Below are 15,790 nucleotides of genomic sequence, written 5' to 3'. Positions count from 1 at the left end.
TAATTAATCACAACTGCCTCCAGTCCTGACCCGAGGTTTCATTGTAATTTGTCTAAATGACTATTAAACGGCCATAAAACATTGGTCTGTGCAATCGGCCACACAAATGGCCTGGTAAGTAGCAGAGAATTCTTGGGATATAAATGTAGCTGCAGGGTGCCTTGAAAAACAAGTTTATGGTCAGGTAACTCTGTCTTAATTGCATACTCCTGTGGACTGTCAAGCCCCATTGGATGAGAAAGCCAGGGGTCTGTCCCTTCTGACCTTCTCAATGTGTTTTGAGAAGGTGAGAATCTCAAGGATAACCTGTAGTGTTGACTAACGTGGAAAGATTTTCCCCATAATGTGAAACTAGTTTATTTAGATTGTTACAGAATAGCCTAAAGGTGACAAGTGGATATATGGATGGTAAACTCTTTTGATTTGAGACCCACCTTAGCAAAGTTGAGTCCACTGGGTAGTGCTCTGGTTTATTTAAATACTTTATTTGGCCAGAGGAAGTGCTGAATCAGAAGTTTAATTCGGCCCAAAGTCTGTCCCCGGAATTAAGCCCACAAAGTGAGGGTTTTGTATGGAGGTCAATGAGTGTGCAGTTCAACAAAACAGTTAACCAATTTGCTCCGTGAGGCTTATTTGATCGAATAGAAATTGTTAGGTTGTTACGAATGCACTAATGTGTGGACGCAAAATGCTTCAAAATATTTGTCACATGCTTCATAAACAGGTGTAGAGTACACGTAGCACTAGACCAAAGGCCTGCAGGTGGCCATTTTGAGACGTTTAATTTTACATCCAAGGGGAAGCGCTTGTGGGCATGAGAAAATACTTTATCGGACCTGTGTCTGTCATGGATGGAGCATAGGAATTGCCGTTGAGGGCCATTTTAACGTCAACTGGGTAGAGATTCCCATGCGTTAGGCACAATCAACCAAGATTAAGATAATTTAGTACTTTAAAATGGCGCTCCCCATGCGGTCACATACGCTATAATGGCACGGATACAAAGACAACTACTACATCGCTATGGCCTGTTCACACGCGTATATGTCCTTGTACTACGTAGAATTATTTCGCCGCCTCCCGCCTGCCTTCCGTCTTTGAGGACATGTATTTCCATGGTTAATGTTAACTTGACTATCTTGTCGATATAATAGCAACTTCGATTGGTGCGGCGTTCGAAACAACTTAACTCGGAAATCTCCGACTTCCGTATGTTCAAAACAATTTGGAACTCGGGGAAAAAAACGAGCTCCGACTGGGAAAAATCGATTTGAACGGTCTTCCAACTCGGGCCTCTAAATCTAGAGCGACCTGAAGATCGCTGACGTCATGATTTTACCTTGTATTTTTCCGAGTTCCCATTTTGGAAGGCAGCAGCTCACAGGCCTGCGTCATCATTACGCGTTTTATGTACACGGAAGTAGCCAGCAGAAAACAGGACGTTAACTGAAGGTAATTTTTATATATCCACCGCTAACAAACGCAAATATCCCCATGTACTTTCCTCACACGTTTATCAATATCTCTATCAGATAATATTGGCTGATCAGGATTGATCTGCATGCTGCCCTCTTGTAGTTAGCTTGTATTCTCATACCGGTGTGCCACGTTACTAAACAAAACCGTACACTTTTGAAAAGGTTTAGGACCAAGAGTCGCTGTAGCGCGGCTAGGAAAGTAACCGAAATGTTGCTCGTTTGAATAGTTAGGCCAGTAACCGAAAGGTTGTGTTGTTTGAATCCCCGAGCCGACAAGGTCAACATCTGCCGATGTGTCCTTGAGCAAGGCACTTAGTCCTACTTTCGCCAGGGTCACCGTCGACAATGTCGGACCCTGGCCGTAACCCCACTCTCCAAGGTTGTCTCAGGAGGAGTTGTGATATGCAAAAAACACATTTCCAATTCACACGTGTAAATAAGACAAATATAAACACCCACAATTATTATCAAGCACAGGTGACAGTGAATCATTTTGGTAAGTGAAATTGACACTGCATCAATCCTTGGAACATAGTGGAATGGACTGGATTTCATGTTTCAGTATGTTTTTTACACATATATCCCATACTCGCCCTCTCTCCCATGGCTTTCCACTTGACCTCTCACTTTCAATTCCACTAAACCTGGTATTTTACCTCGTATGCACTCCATCTCTCTCAATTCAATTTAAGGGGCTTTATTGGCATGGGAAACATGTTTGCATTGCCAAAGCACAAGTTCCAAAATAAAGACATTTTGAATGACATATGTCTGTATACAGTGTTGTAGCGATGTGTAAATAGTTCAATTACAAAATGGAAAATAAATAAATATGGGTTGTGTCTCTCTCTCTCAGTCCATCTGGGTGTTGGTGTGTTGAGTTATGCCCCAGGGAGGATGGGTCAGACCCTGTGTATCTGTTCCCGCGGCTCCATCACCATTGACAACAAAAGATACTACTTCATCCAGAAACTAGATGAAGGGTAAAACCGTCCGCATCAGTGAAACACTGTTACCTATTCTACATGGCAGACGATCATCCCGGTCCCTCCCACACATGTATTTGTATTTCAGTCTTCTGTAACGTTACATCTTACTGATCAGGACTCTGGTTTTGTCTGTCTCTCCACTTTCTCCTGCTTTCGTTATCTACCCCCTCTGTCGTTCCCTATTTTCTCTCTTTCTATCGTCTTTTACCTTCCATCCCTTCCCTCATCCCAGAGGGTTCAGCTATGTGGACCTGGTGGAGGGGGTGCAGGACGGGCGTTTCTACGCCCTGAAGAGGATCCTGTGCCATGACCGGGAGGGTCGCCAAGAGGCTCAGACGGAGGTGGAGATGCACCGTCTCTTCAGCCACCCCAACATCCTGGGCCTGGCAGGGCACACCTTCATAGAGAGGGGGGGCAAGAGTGAGGCCTGGATACTGCTGCCCTACGTTCAGGTACGTGTACGTGTGTGCGCATGTCTATGTACTCACGCCTGTATGTGCGTATTAGAGCCCAGGTGATTTTTTGGGGTCCGATACAGTTTTTTTGGGGGGGGAGGGGGGAGTTAAAAGATACCGATACATCTGCCGATACACTGGTTTAAAGCGCGGAAATGAAAAAGTGTGTATGTATACGTCTTTGTATTCACGCCTGGGTGTGGGTGCTCCTACAGAAGGGCAGTCTGTGGTCAGTGCTAGAGAAGCTGAGGGACAAGGGCAGCTTCATGCCAGAGAGACGCATCCTGAAGGTACTACAGGGCATCTGTTCTGGACTGAAGGCCATGCATGACAGAGGCTACGCACACAGGTACAGGCTGATACTGCTATTACACACACACACACACGATTATGGTTAGTGGTTCAAATTAGAATGAGTATCTCTATCCCTCTCTTTACCTCTCCTCTCAGAGATCTGAAGCCTACCAATGTACTCCTAGAGGAGGATGACAGGCCGCTGCTGATGGACCTGGGTTCTATGAACCGCTCCAGGATGGAGGTCAAGGGGACCAGGGAGGCCATGACAGTACAGGACTGGGCAGCTCAGAGGTGTACTATATCGTACCGCGCCCCTGAGCTCTTTAACGTGGAGAGCCACTGTGTCATCGATGACCGTACAGACATCTGGGTAACGCACACTAGCGTACTACGTACAAGCGATATAACATGCCTGGTGTTTGGTCGGTGGAAACTGTTAGTATTGTAAAACTTTAGTTTGGTCGGTGGAAACTGTCAGTATTGTACAAGCGATATATCATGCCTGGTGTTTGTTGACCTTGTAGAGACAGTATTCTCTCTCTCTTTCTCTCCAGTCTCTGGGATGTGTACTGTACAGCATGATGTTCCTGGAGGGGCCCTATGACATGGTGTTCCAGAAGGGAGACAGTGTGGCCCTTGCTGTCCAGAACCCAGTTACCATCCCTCAGCCATGCAGGTCAGTCAGTCCCCTGGCAAGCTAACTCTAACCCCCAGTCACCATCCCTCAGCCCTACAGGTCAGTCAGTCCCCTGGCTAGTCAACCCCTAGTTACTCTTCAATCCATCACCCGCTCAGCTTTCAAGGCTTGCAAAATATAATCTATTGATTCCAAATAGGCGGCTACCACCTAGGCACTCCTGCGGATCTAAAAGGATTGGATAGATTTAAGCATTTTTCATCTGGCCTTTTCATAGGTTGTATGGAATTTATACAATTTACAGTATGTATTTTTTCTCAAGTTACTCTGGAAGTTTCTCAGTATACATATTTGTTATTCTGGTAGTTTATTTTTTCTCCAGTTATTCTTGTAGTTTCTCAGTATACAGTTGAAGTCGGAAGTTTACATACACTTAGGTTAGAGTCATTAAAACTCATTTTTCAACCACTCCACACATTTCTTGTTAACAAACTATAGTTCTGGCAAGTCGATTAGGACATCTACTAAAACATCCCTAAAACTGAACCACTGTATCAGCAAAACATTTACATAATGTACTGACAAATCATATTAAAAAAATAATCACTCTAAAATGACACAAGTCATTTTTCCCCAAAATTTTTACAGACAGATTATTTCACTTATAATTCACTGTATTGCAATTCCAGTGGGTCAGAAGTTTACATACACTATGTTGACTTTGCCTTTAAACAGCTTGGAAAATTCCAGAAAATTATATAATGGCTTTAGAAGCTTCTTATAGGCTAATTGACATAATTTGAGTCAATTGGAGGTGTACCTGTGGATGTACACTTCTCAAAAAAATAAAGGGAACACTTAAACAACACAATGTAACTCCAAGTCAATCACACTTCAAATCAAATCAAATCAAATTTTATTTGTCACATACACATGGTTAGCAGATGTTAATGCGAGTGTAGCGAAATGCTTGTGCTTCTAGTTCCGACAATGCAGTAATAACCAACAAGTAATCTAACTAACAATTCCAAAACTACTGTCTTGTACACAGTGTAAGGGGATAAAGAATATGTACATAAGGATATATGAATGAGTGATGGTACAGAGCAGCATAGGCAAGATACAGTAGATGGTATCGAGTACAGTATATACATATGAGATGAGTATGTAAACAAAGTGGCATAGTTAAAGTGGCTAGTGATACATGTATTACATAAGGATACAGTCGATGATATAGAGTACAGTATATACGTATGCATATGAGATGAATAATGTAGGGTAAGTAACATTATATAAGGTAGCATTGTTTAAAGTGGCTAGTGATATATTTACATCATTTCCCATCAATTCCCATTATTAAAGTGGCTGGAGTTGAGTCAGTGTGTTGGCAGCAGCCACTCAATGTTAGTGGTGGCTGTTTAACAGTCTAATGGCCTTGAGATAGAAGCTGTTTTTCAGTCTCTCGGTCCCAGCTTTGATGCACCTGTACTGACCTCGCCTTCTGGATGATAGCGGGGTGAACAGGCAGTGGCTCGGGTGGTTGATGTCCTTGATGATCTTTATGGCCTTCCTGTGACATCGGGTGGTGTAGGTGTCCTGGAGGGCAGGTAGTTTGCCCCCGGTGATGCGTTGTGCAGACCTCACCACCCTCTGGAGAGCCTTACGGTTGAGGGCGGAGCAGTTGCCGTACCAGGCGGTGATACAGCCCGCCAGGATGCTCTCGATTGTGCATCTGTAGAAGTTTGTGAGTGCTTTTGGTGACAAGCCGAATTTCTTCAGCCTCCTGAGGTTGAAGAGGCGCTGCTGCGCCTTCTTCACAATGCTGTCTGTGTGAGTGGACCAATTCAGTTTGTCTGTGATGTGTATGCCGAGGAACTTAAAACTTGCTACCCTCTCCACTACTGTTCCATCGATGTGGATAGGGGGGTGTTCCCTCTGCTGTTTCCTGAAGTCCACAATCATCTCCTTAGTTTTGTTGACGTTGAGTGTGAGGTTATTTTCCTGACACCACACTCCGAGGGCCCTCACCTCCTCCCTGTAGGCCGTCTCGTCGTTGTTGGTAATCAAGCCTACCACTGTTGTGTCGTCCGCAAACTTGATGATTGAGTTGGAGGCGTGCGTGGCCACGCAGTCGTGGGTGAACAGGGAGTACAGGAGAGGGCTCAGAACGCACCCTTGTGGGGCCCCAGTGTTGAGGATCTTGATTTCTGTGAAATCAAACTGTCCACTTAGGAAGCAACACTGATTGACAATAAATGTCACATGCTGTTGTGCAAATGGAATAGACAACAGGTGGAAATTATAGGCATTTAGCAAGACACCCCCAATAAAGGAGTGGTTCTGCAGGTGGGGACCACAGACCACTTCTCAGTTCCTATGCTTCCTGGCTGATGTTTTGGTCACTTTTGAATGCTGGCGGTGCTTTCACTCTAGTGGTAGCATGAGACGGAGTCTACAACCCGCACAGTGGCTCAGGTAGTGCAGCTCATCCAGGATGGCACATCAATGCGAGATGTGGCAAGAATCTCGCATTGGAAGGAGGCCGTAGGAGGGCAACAACCCAGCAGCAGGACCGCTACCTCCACCTTTGTGCAAGGAGGAGCAGGAGGAGCACTGCCAGAGCCCTGCAAAATGACCTCTAGCAGGCCACAAATGTGCATGTATTTGCTCAAATGGTCAGAAACAGACTCCATGAGGGTGGTATGAGGGCCCGACGTCCACAGGTGGGGGTTGTGCTTACAGCCCAACACCGTGCAGGATGTTTGGCATTTGCCGGAGAACACCAAGATTGGCAAATTCGCCACTGGCGCCCTGTGCTCTTCACAGATGAAAGCAGGTTCACACTGAGCACGTGACAGGCATGACCGGTTTGGCGGTGGGTCAGTCATGGTGTGGGGTGTCATTTCTTTGGGGGGCCGCACAGCCCTCCATGTGCTCTCCAGAGGTAGCCTGACTGCCATTAGGTACCGAGATGAGATCCTCAGACCCCTTGTGAGACCATATGCTGGTGCGGTTGGCCCTGGGTTCCTCCTAATGCAAGACAATGCTAGACCTCATGTGGCTGGAGTGTGTCAGCAGTTCCTGCAAGAGGAAGGCATTGATGCTATGGACTGGCCCGCCCGTTCCCCAGACCTGAATCCAATTGAGCACATCTGGGACATCATGTCTCGTTCCATCCACCAACGCCACATTGCACCACAGACTGTCCATGAGTTGGTGGATGCTTTAGTCCAAGTCTGGGAGGAGATCCCTCAGGAGACCATCCGCCACCTCATCAGGAGCATACCCAGGTGTTGTAGGGAGGTCATACAGGCACGTGGAGGCCACACACACTACTGAGCCTAATTTTGACATGTTTTAAGGACATTACATCAAAGTTGGATCAGCCTGTAGTGTGGTTTTCCACTTTAATTTTGAGTGTGACTCCAAATCCAGACCTCCAAGGGTTGATAAATTTGATTTCCATTGATAATTTTTGTGTGATTTTGTTGTCAGCACATTCAACTATGTAAAGAAAAAAGTATTTAATAAGAATATTTAATTCATTCAGATCTAGGATGTGTTATTTTAGTGTTCCCTTTATTTTTTTGAGCAATGTATGTGTTCTCCAGCTACTCTGGTAGTTTCTCAGTATATATATTTGTTCTTTAGTTACTCTAGTAGTTTCTCTATGTATTTGTTTTCCAGTTGCTCTGGTAATTTCTCAGTATACATTTGTTCTACAGTTATTCTGGTAGTTTCTCAGTATATGTTTGTTCTTCAGTTACTTTAGTAGTTTCTCTATGTATTTGTTCTCTAGTTGCTCTGGTAATTTCTCAGTATATATTGTTCTCTAGTTACTCTGGTAGTTTCTCAGTGTCTTATGGAGGTTTTTGTTGTTCCCCTCCAGTTACTCTGAAAGCCTGCAGAACCTGCTGAGCTCCATCATGGTGTCCAACCCCCAGGAAAGACCCGACGTCAACTGGATCTTGGACCAGATACAGGACATGACGTGTTCCAGCCCCAACACACAGACCAATATGGTATGATGCTCCTGATCGGGGAACCATGGCAAGCCTGGTTCCTCTCTGCTTCCAACATCTGTGGGTGATGAACTTTGAACTTTATGACCTCTGGACTGTTGTAATGGCGACCCTGACCTCGTCGTTTTCCTCTAGTCTTAGAAGCTCAGGGTATCCTACCCCATACACACACACCTGCTATTCTGCAGTTGAAACCATATAGACTTACGTCACAAGTCCTCACTGTCCTCTATATGCATGTGCAACAATATGCTCCGACACAGTGTCGCTCCACATCCAGCTCACCTTGGGGAAATTGAGATTTGGGTGGAGCCATTTTATGACTGCTAGTGAATAGGAAACCCCATGGGTTAAACTATCATCAGACACTAGTGTTGAAGGGGGCCCCGTACCAGGAAAGGGACCTATGGTAAATTCCAGACAGACGGTTTCCATGGAAATGTACTCGGCCATATCTTATATCAGCTTCAAAGGGATTTTAATAACTTGATTCCAGACCTGGGTTCAATACATGAGTATTTGTTATTTAAATTTTCTGTATATTTGAGTATTTTCAAATACACAGCTCAAATGTTATTTATTTATGTGAGTACTTGAATGGTTATTTGTAAAAAAAAAAACAAATAATCGACCAAATTGTATTTGAAAGTGTTTTCAAATACTATTTTCAAATACCTGGGTTAAATGCATGGGAGTGTATTTGAGTGTTTTAACATAATTTCCAAGTGTATTTCCAAATACATTCCAATATTCATCTACTTGTTTTTTCAAATATAGGTCATCTGATTGTTTTGAGATGTATCGAAAAGCAATTGAAATACCTGAAATAGTATTTTGAACCCAGGTCTGCTTGATTCATCCTTGAACTTCTTTCAAGTCCATCGTAACTGTATTTATGTGTTATCATCACATAATGCTATACTGTAACAATTCTCTATTTTCCATTCATGACACGTTCATTTAGGACTGTATGTATTTGGCAATACCTTACAAGATTCTGTTTTGAGTGTCAACAGGAAGATAAGATAATCTGGTTTTAAGTCTCAGCAGGTTTTGATCAGTTAACTCTCACTACAGTTGCTTGATAGTAACTTTTTAATGGTTTCTTTTTTTAAGCTGTTATTTGTGTGTGTGTCTATTTAAGGAGCAATGATTTATTTGTCCATGTATATGCTATATGAACATGTTCTAAATAAGCAAATGAAGTTGGAATACAGATGTTATTGATGATTTCAGTGGAACAATGTAGAATGTACTGGAACTATAAATGGCTGCTGGCTATTTCGGACTGTTTGTAGCCTAATTCAGCCCGTCCAGGAATTTGAGATATTGTGATAAAATAATAGGGAATTTCATAATTCTGTTAATACAACACTGCACGTTGCTTGTTTCTCATAAGATTGATGTTTTATAGGAATTACTTTTCATTTATTTTTTTACATTTGTGGTACATCTTAATTTGTTATGTATTAGAGGCCCTTTTCACCTACTTTTAGAGTTGTCTGAGGGCCTGACTTTCTTGACGTTGTCATGTGACTTTTATTCCACTCGGGGGAGCCGTGTCCTACACGTTGGTCAAAGCAGAGGGAGTCGGGGTCTCAAAAGGTTGTCTTGGTTTGGCCAGACCTGTAGGTCTGAGAAAGACTCACTCAGTATGTGAACATATGCAACACCTCTACTCTGATAAACACCAGGGAATAAAATGGTACTGATTCTGATTTGTCCCGTCTCCTTTTACTCCAATACATCCACATTCCATGATAACATTACAGTTGCCAATACCTACCCTTGCTGTTGATTAAAGGGCAGGGCCAGCGGTTTTCATTGGAAATTAAAGTTCTATATTACAATTACATGTTTAAACTTGACTTATGGGATTGTTGGCAGCGAAGAAAGGAGGATGAGCGTGATGCCAGAGAGAACCAGAAGGTGCCGCTGGAAGCTCAATGACAGAGGCATGGATAATGTGCAGAGTGCAGGCCAGAGAACCTTTAGCTTGTAGCTGTGTACACAGCCCTATACGTTGTTTTAAGTGTGTGTACGCACAGCCACAGTCTTGGATGGGCTGTGCGTGCGGACTACAAGGTATGAAACAATTATCAGAAACTGTTTACTGCGCCTGGATTTACAGCCCTGTGGCTCGCTAGGGTCAAAGTGACGTCGTACCTCACTCCTCATCCTAATCAATCTCAGACGGTCATAAACCTCACAGACATAACCCACAGCAGAAACGACTGACACAAGAAAACACACACTAACACTAGAGGAATTCATTACACTTTAATTAACAGTTTCCCCAACCAAATACACCCCCATACAGGAGGTCGGCCCACCCATAGTCCAGACTCCCCTGGGACAGTATTCATTACACACAGACTGTGTTTATGGGTTGAGGAGCGGAGGAAAAGGACTCCCATTGGCCTAGCGGGTTGAGGAGGAGAGGGGCCCTCCCCATTGGTCCACTACCTTTATATTCACCATCATCTGCCTGATGATGTCATGCAATACCAGAACAAGGTCAACACAATGCTGGTTCCATTTCAACATCCACCTTCCTATTATTTTCCTTTGTGAGTCCATAAAGGCCATGGACGTGTGTGTGTGTAAGTCTTGTCTAGGTGTGTTTTTGTGTTTCATTGTGAAGGTCTATTCCCAATACCGTAATTAGTCCCCCACCCCCATCCCGTACTCAGAGTGGCGCTCACACCATAAACCATCTGGATGCTTTATTGATTTGGTGATGAATCAATTAGTGAATTATTTAATGAGCTGGGAATTATGGGTCAGTTCTGAACTGCTCCCACCCTGCACTGTTCCCAGGTCTCTCTAAATCATCATCACTTCATCACTACCTGCCTAGTCTAGTTGACTGTGTGTGTGTAGTGGGGGGGTACTCTGGTGTGTGTGAGATGTGGGGATTCTGCTGTGTGTGTCCATGTGTGTCAGTTAAACAGTCCCTCTAACCTCAGCAGTACATTATGTGAGTAGGCAATATGGCCAGGGTGTCCGATTTTATCTTTAAAGTGGGTGCAGCAGACTCTTTCTCCAGCCAAAGCAGTAACACACCTGATATAACTAGTCAACTAATCATAGTCTTCAATGTAGACTTTATTAGTTGAATCAGATGTGTTGCTTCTTTGGCTGGAGAAAAAGCCTGATCCCATAATGGCCCTATGAAAGACTGGACCAGATTGTTTCTGGACACTGGACAGGGTCCTACTCTCAAAGACGTTTAAATTGGCTCTGTTGCCCTGAGAGAGGAGAGTAGGAAACAAAAACATATGGACATTATGTCCAGCCCATTGAGTGTGTGAGTTATGACTTCCACTTATTGCAGCTAGGGGAGATTTTTTAAGAGCCGGCTTTTTGCATGCTCATTAATTCCGGGAAGTGTTTAGGTTAAAATGCATAATGAGTTCATTAAGGGGGATTGGCGTAATCAGGAAAGGTATCGGCTTAATTACTGGCGCCGCGCCAAGGCGAATGCTCTCCCTCTTCTCTTTCCCGGGCCGGGTCCCTGAAACCTGTCCTGGCTGGTAGCAGTAGTGCTAGCGCTATCTAATTTAATTAAGTGTACAAAATGCTACGCACTAACGTCCCCCCTGGGGGCAATTAGCAGGAGAGAGATTGAGAGATCCCTGCTGGGCATTTTACTCCCTGGCAGGAGATTCCCTATGTCAGTTAGCTGATTGCATTGATTATATTGATTTGTAACAGCTTTTCAGGTAATTCCATCTGCAGAGGTGAGAGCAACACGTTGGCCCGGAGACTTTTATTTTGATTCATTCATTCTTTATTTAGGCCCCAGGGTTGTTCTGCCAAGTGATCAGATGAGAGTGTACCTCAATAAAACCTCAAACCTGGTCAGAACAGGTGGGATGTTATTGGTGCTTTTAAAAAAACATCACAACTCTTTCAGCGTCTGGATAGGAATGTGCTGATGGATGCAGGAAAGTGGCATCAACGGTCAAACGAGACAAATCCACACACACACACACACACACACACACACACACACACACACACACACACACACACGGTTGTAAGGAATTACAAAAAACTAACTGTAATCCGTTACATTACCAGCGAAAATCTTGTAACCAGATTACAGATACTTAAAAAAAAACAGATGATTACTTCGAGGATTACTTTTAAATTCAGACAGGATGTTTGCGGAAAAAATCTTTGACACCTTTCTGTTTTCTCTATGACATTCAGATCAGCATTGAAAAGGCGCAAGTTTAAGTTTGTTCCACTTGAGCGACTCTGGCCATACATCAGAGACCTGCTATGATGACACACCAAATGTGTTTGATGGATTGCGGGAAAAGAGCAGGAATAGGTTTTTATAGGTTACAGTCCAAGCTGTGTCTTCCAATGGTGCGACTGCTGTCGGCATCCAAAGATGATCCAACTTGAATAAAAGCTTGGAGGTAAGGATGACAGCAGTGGTGTAGTTTACGGCGATACAGATATTCCTTATTATTGATATCTACATAGGGCATTGATGTGAAACACACTGTTGCTCTCTCATTTAGCTATTTGCGCCGAACGGATTGTGGTTGTTGAGGATGGCTGTTCACAAATCTAAATGTGTATTTGAACCCAATAATGATTGAATGCAAGAAGTTCGCGCTAACTATCAATCATTGTTTTTGAAACCAGTTGACAGCCAGTGAAAAATGTGCTCTTGCAACAGCTGTACAGTGTGGATCCCAGCCTATGGAATAAAAGTGGGGCTTTTATTTCTCAATCTAATTCATGCTGATACATGTTTTAAATCCATAGGCCTAATGGACACATTCAAACTCGTACACCTTTGATAGACATAAAGGGGAAATCTGTAGTTTCTATATCCATTTTTGGACTTCTAAAGCTGTCATCAAGTCAAAGGGTGGCTATTTGAAGAATCTCAAATATAAAATATATTTTGATTTGTTTAACACTTTTTTGGTTAGTACATGTTTCCATATGTGTTATTTCATAGTGTTGATGTCTTCATTATTATTCTACAATGTTGAAAATAGTAAAAATAAAGAAAAGCCCCTGAATGAGTAGATGTGTCCAAGCTTTTGACGGGTACTGTATATCCATAGATTCTTGAAGAATATAACGTAGAAATGTCTCATGAGCTTAGTTCAACTGTCAAACTCCATGAGAACCCCCAAAAAAGCTTTTTTTTTCTCCAATGTTTGCTAACATTGTCAATGTAAACAAACACTGTGTAGCCTCATAACATGGTCAAAACAATACTTTTGACGTCATGGAGGGTCAGTCCTTGCAACTCTGTCTATTCATCTGAGAGTGGTTACATTTCTCCAGGCCCATCCCTCAGCTTTTTACAAAAACAGAAGTGGGACGACCGTTTTGTTATTGTTTCATCTGTGGATTATCAAGATATCAAAGTGTCACCAACAAAAAGTTGAACCATAGACCTATAGCAAATGCAGCATATGGCATTCATTTTTCACATGTAAATAGCACTTTTCAGTAGTGCTCAAAGCACGCCATTCCATGAGCACAGCATTTATTTTTCAACTGGAATCAATGAGACCAATCAGTCCTCCATGACATCAAAATCATAAACAACATCAGTTACATTTACTGTAACATTTATTGGAATGACTGGAATTCTGATAGACTTTGGTTTATAATGTAAAGATATCATTTCATTGTATGTAGTAGAAAGAGGTGGGTCAGAAAAGCCGACATAACAAACCCGTAAAGTAACATTTAACATCCATATATGGCCAGCTATGTACATTGATAACTAACTTTAACATTCATTTATCCTGCAATAGATGTGATTCAAATGGTAATGTACCTTTTTGTCTTCTAATGCCTCTTAAAGGGGAAAGTCATCTAAAAGTAACTGAACGTAATCAGATTATGTGACTGAGTTTGGGTAATCCAAAGTTACTGATTACAATGTTGGACAGGTAACTAGTAACTGTAACAGATTACATTTAGAAAATAACATACCTAACCCTGAACACACATACTGTATAGCCATGTTGCTCTCACACACACCAATACCAACACCGGTCGTTCATGTACAACTATTTTGCTCTTTAAAAATGTGACATATGAGACTATGTTGCAACCTAATAACAGACCAGAGTTCCATGTCTGGTTGATTCTCTGAAACAGATGTGTTAGAGCTGGGTTTGGAACAAAAGCCTACACACCCGACCAGTAGTGGAGAGCGCAGGTTTAATTGGTGGATCAGGAGTTAATTTAAGCAGATTAGACGACATAGATGACAAGATACTCTAGCGGTGCACCGGTCGTTAGGGGCGACGGGGCGAGAGCCAATTAGCTGATTAAACCGCCCAGCACAGCCAACATGCAGCAGGCTGAGGGGAGGGGCCTGGTGATTGATGGCCGAGGAGGTGGGAGGGGGAGTGTTTGTGTAGCTTGTCAGAGAGTTGTCGCTGAATGAGTGAAATGTCTTCATCAATTTGGAGCCATTACCATGTCAAAAGGAGAGGATGGTGTTTAAAGGAGGAGAGGACGAGAGGAGCAATGTGTGCCGATCTGCTCTGCAGATGATCAATCTGATACACACACACACACACACACACACACACACACACACACACACACACACACACACACACACACACACACATTTCAATGTCATTTTCATCATCATCATCACACACACACAAATCAAATGTTATTAGTCACGTGCCAAATGCAACACCTTACAGTGAAATGCTTATTTGCAAGCCACTAACCAACAATGCAGTTTAAAAAATACAAATAAGAATTAGAAATAAAATGAACAAGTAATTAAAGAGCAGCAGTAAAATAACAATAGCAAGACTATATACAGGGGGTACCGGTACAGAGTCAATGTGCGGGGGTACCAGTTAGTTGAGGTAATTGAGGTAATATGTACATGCAGGTAGAGTTATTAAAATTACTATGCATAAATAATAACAGAGAATAGCAGCGGCGGCGGGGGGGGGGGGGGGGGGTGGTTGTGCAAATAGGCAAATATTCTGGGTAGCCATTTGATTAGATGTTCAGGAGTCTTGTGGCTTGGGGGTAGAAGCTGTTTAGAAGCCTCTTGGACCTGGACTTGACACTCCGGTACTGCTTGCTGTGCGGTAGCGGAGAGAACAGTCTATGACAAGGGTGGCTGGAGTCTTTGACAATTTTTAGGAACTTCCTCTGACACCGCCTGGTATAGAGGTCCTGGATGGCAGGAAGCTTGGCCCCAGTGATGTACTGGGCCATACGCACTACCTTATGTAGTGCCTTGCTGTCGGAGGCCGAGCAGTTGCCATACCAGGCAGTGATGCAACCAGATGCTTTTGATGGTGCAGCTGTAGAACCCTTTGAGGATCTGAGGACCCATGCCAAATCTTACAAGTCTCCTGAGGGGGAATAGGTTTTGTCGTGCCCTCTTCACGACTGTCTTGGTGCGCTTGGACCATGTTAGTTTGTTGGTCATCCGGAACAGCTGGTGCTCTCATGCATATTTCCGTGTTATTTGCCTTGAAGCGAGCATAGAATTAGTTTAGCTCGTCTGGTAGGCTCGTGTCACTGAGCAGTTCTCGGCTGTGCTTCCCTTTGTAGTCTGTAATGGTTTGCAAGCCCTGCCACATCCGACGAGCGTCTGAGCTGATACACGCACTTATGTAAATTGTACATTCAGCCATTTAGTAGATGCTCTTATCCAGAGCGAATTGCAGTAGTGAGTGCAGACATGTTCATACTACTAAATCTACTCAAACACTTCCAAACACACACACCCATGTCTCCACACACACACACACACACACACACGGTGCGTCCTGGCCCCGCCCGGGCGGGCCTCTTTACCGTAAGCCTGTTTAATTTTCCTGAAATAGGGCTGTGACAGCTCAGTCATGCTGATGAGATGGGCTGAAGAGAGTGGCAG

General features: G+C 43.5%; 1 protein-coding gene across 1 annotated transcript; it reads left to right on the top strand.

Annotated features, from left to right (window-relative positions):
- The first annotated feature begins 787 nt into the window (after positions 1 to 787).
- LOC110495536 (serine/threonine-protein kinase 16) lies at positions 788 to 9,596 on the top strand. Its single transcript, XM_021570838.2, has 7 exons — positions 788 to 1,452; positions 2,335 to 2,461; positions 2,700 to 2,919; positions 3,138 to 3,271; positions 3,373 to 3,589; positions 3,774 to 3,895; positions 7,746 to 9,596. Exons 2-7 carry the CDS (start codon positions 2,376 to 2,378, stop codon positions 7,882 to 7,884), a joined length of 918 nt encoding a protein of 305 aa, XP_021426513.1. The 5' UTR covers positions 788 to 1,452; positions 2,335 to 2,375; the 3' UTR covers positions 7,885 to 9,596.
- Positions 9,597 to 15,790: the final 6,194 nt, after the last annotated feature.

Source organism: Oncorhynchus mykiss, chromosome 7 (assembly GCF_013265735.2).
Source record: "Oncorhynchus mykiss isolate Arlee chromosome 7, USDA_OmykA_1.1, whole genome shotgun sequence".
Taxonomy (NCBI): Eukaryota; Metazoa; Chordata; class Actinopteri; order Salmoniformes; family Salmonidae; genus Oncorhynchus; species Oncorhynchus mykiss.
Note: the sequence above shows the minus strand (reverse complement) of the source record. Positions and strands in the feature narration are given on the sequence as shown.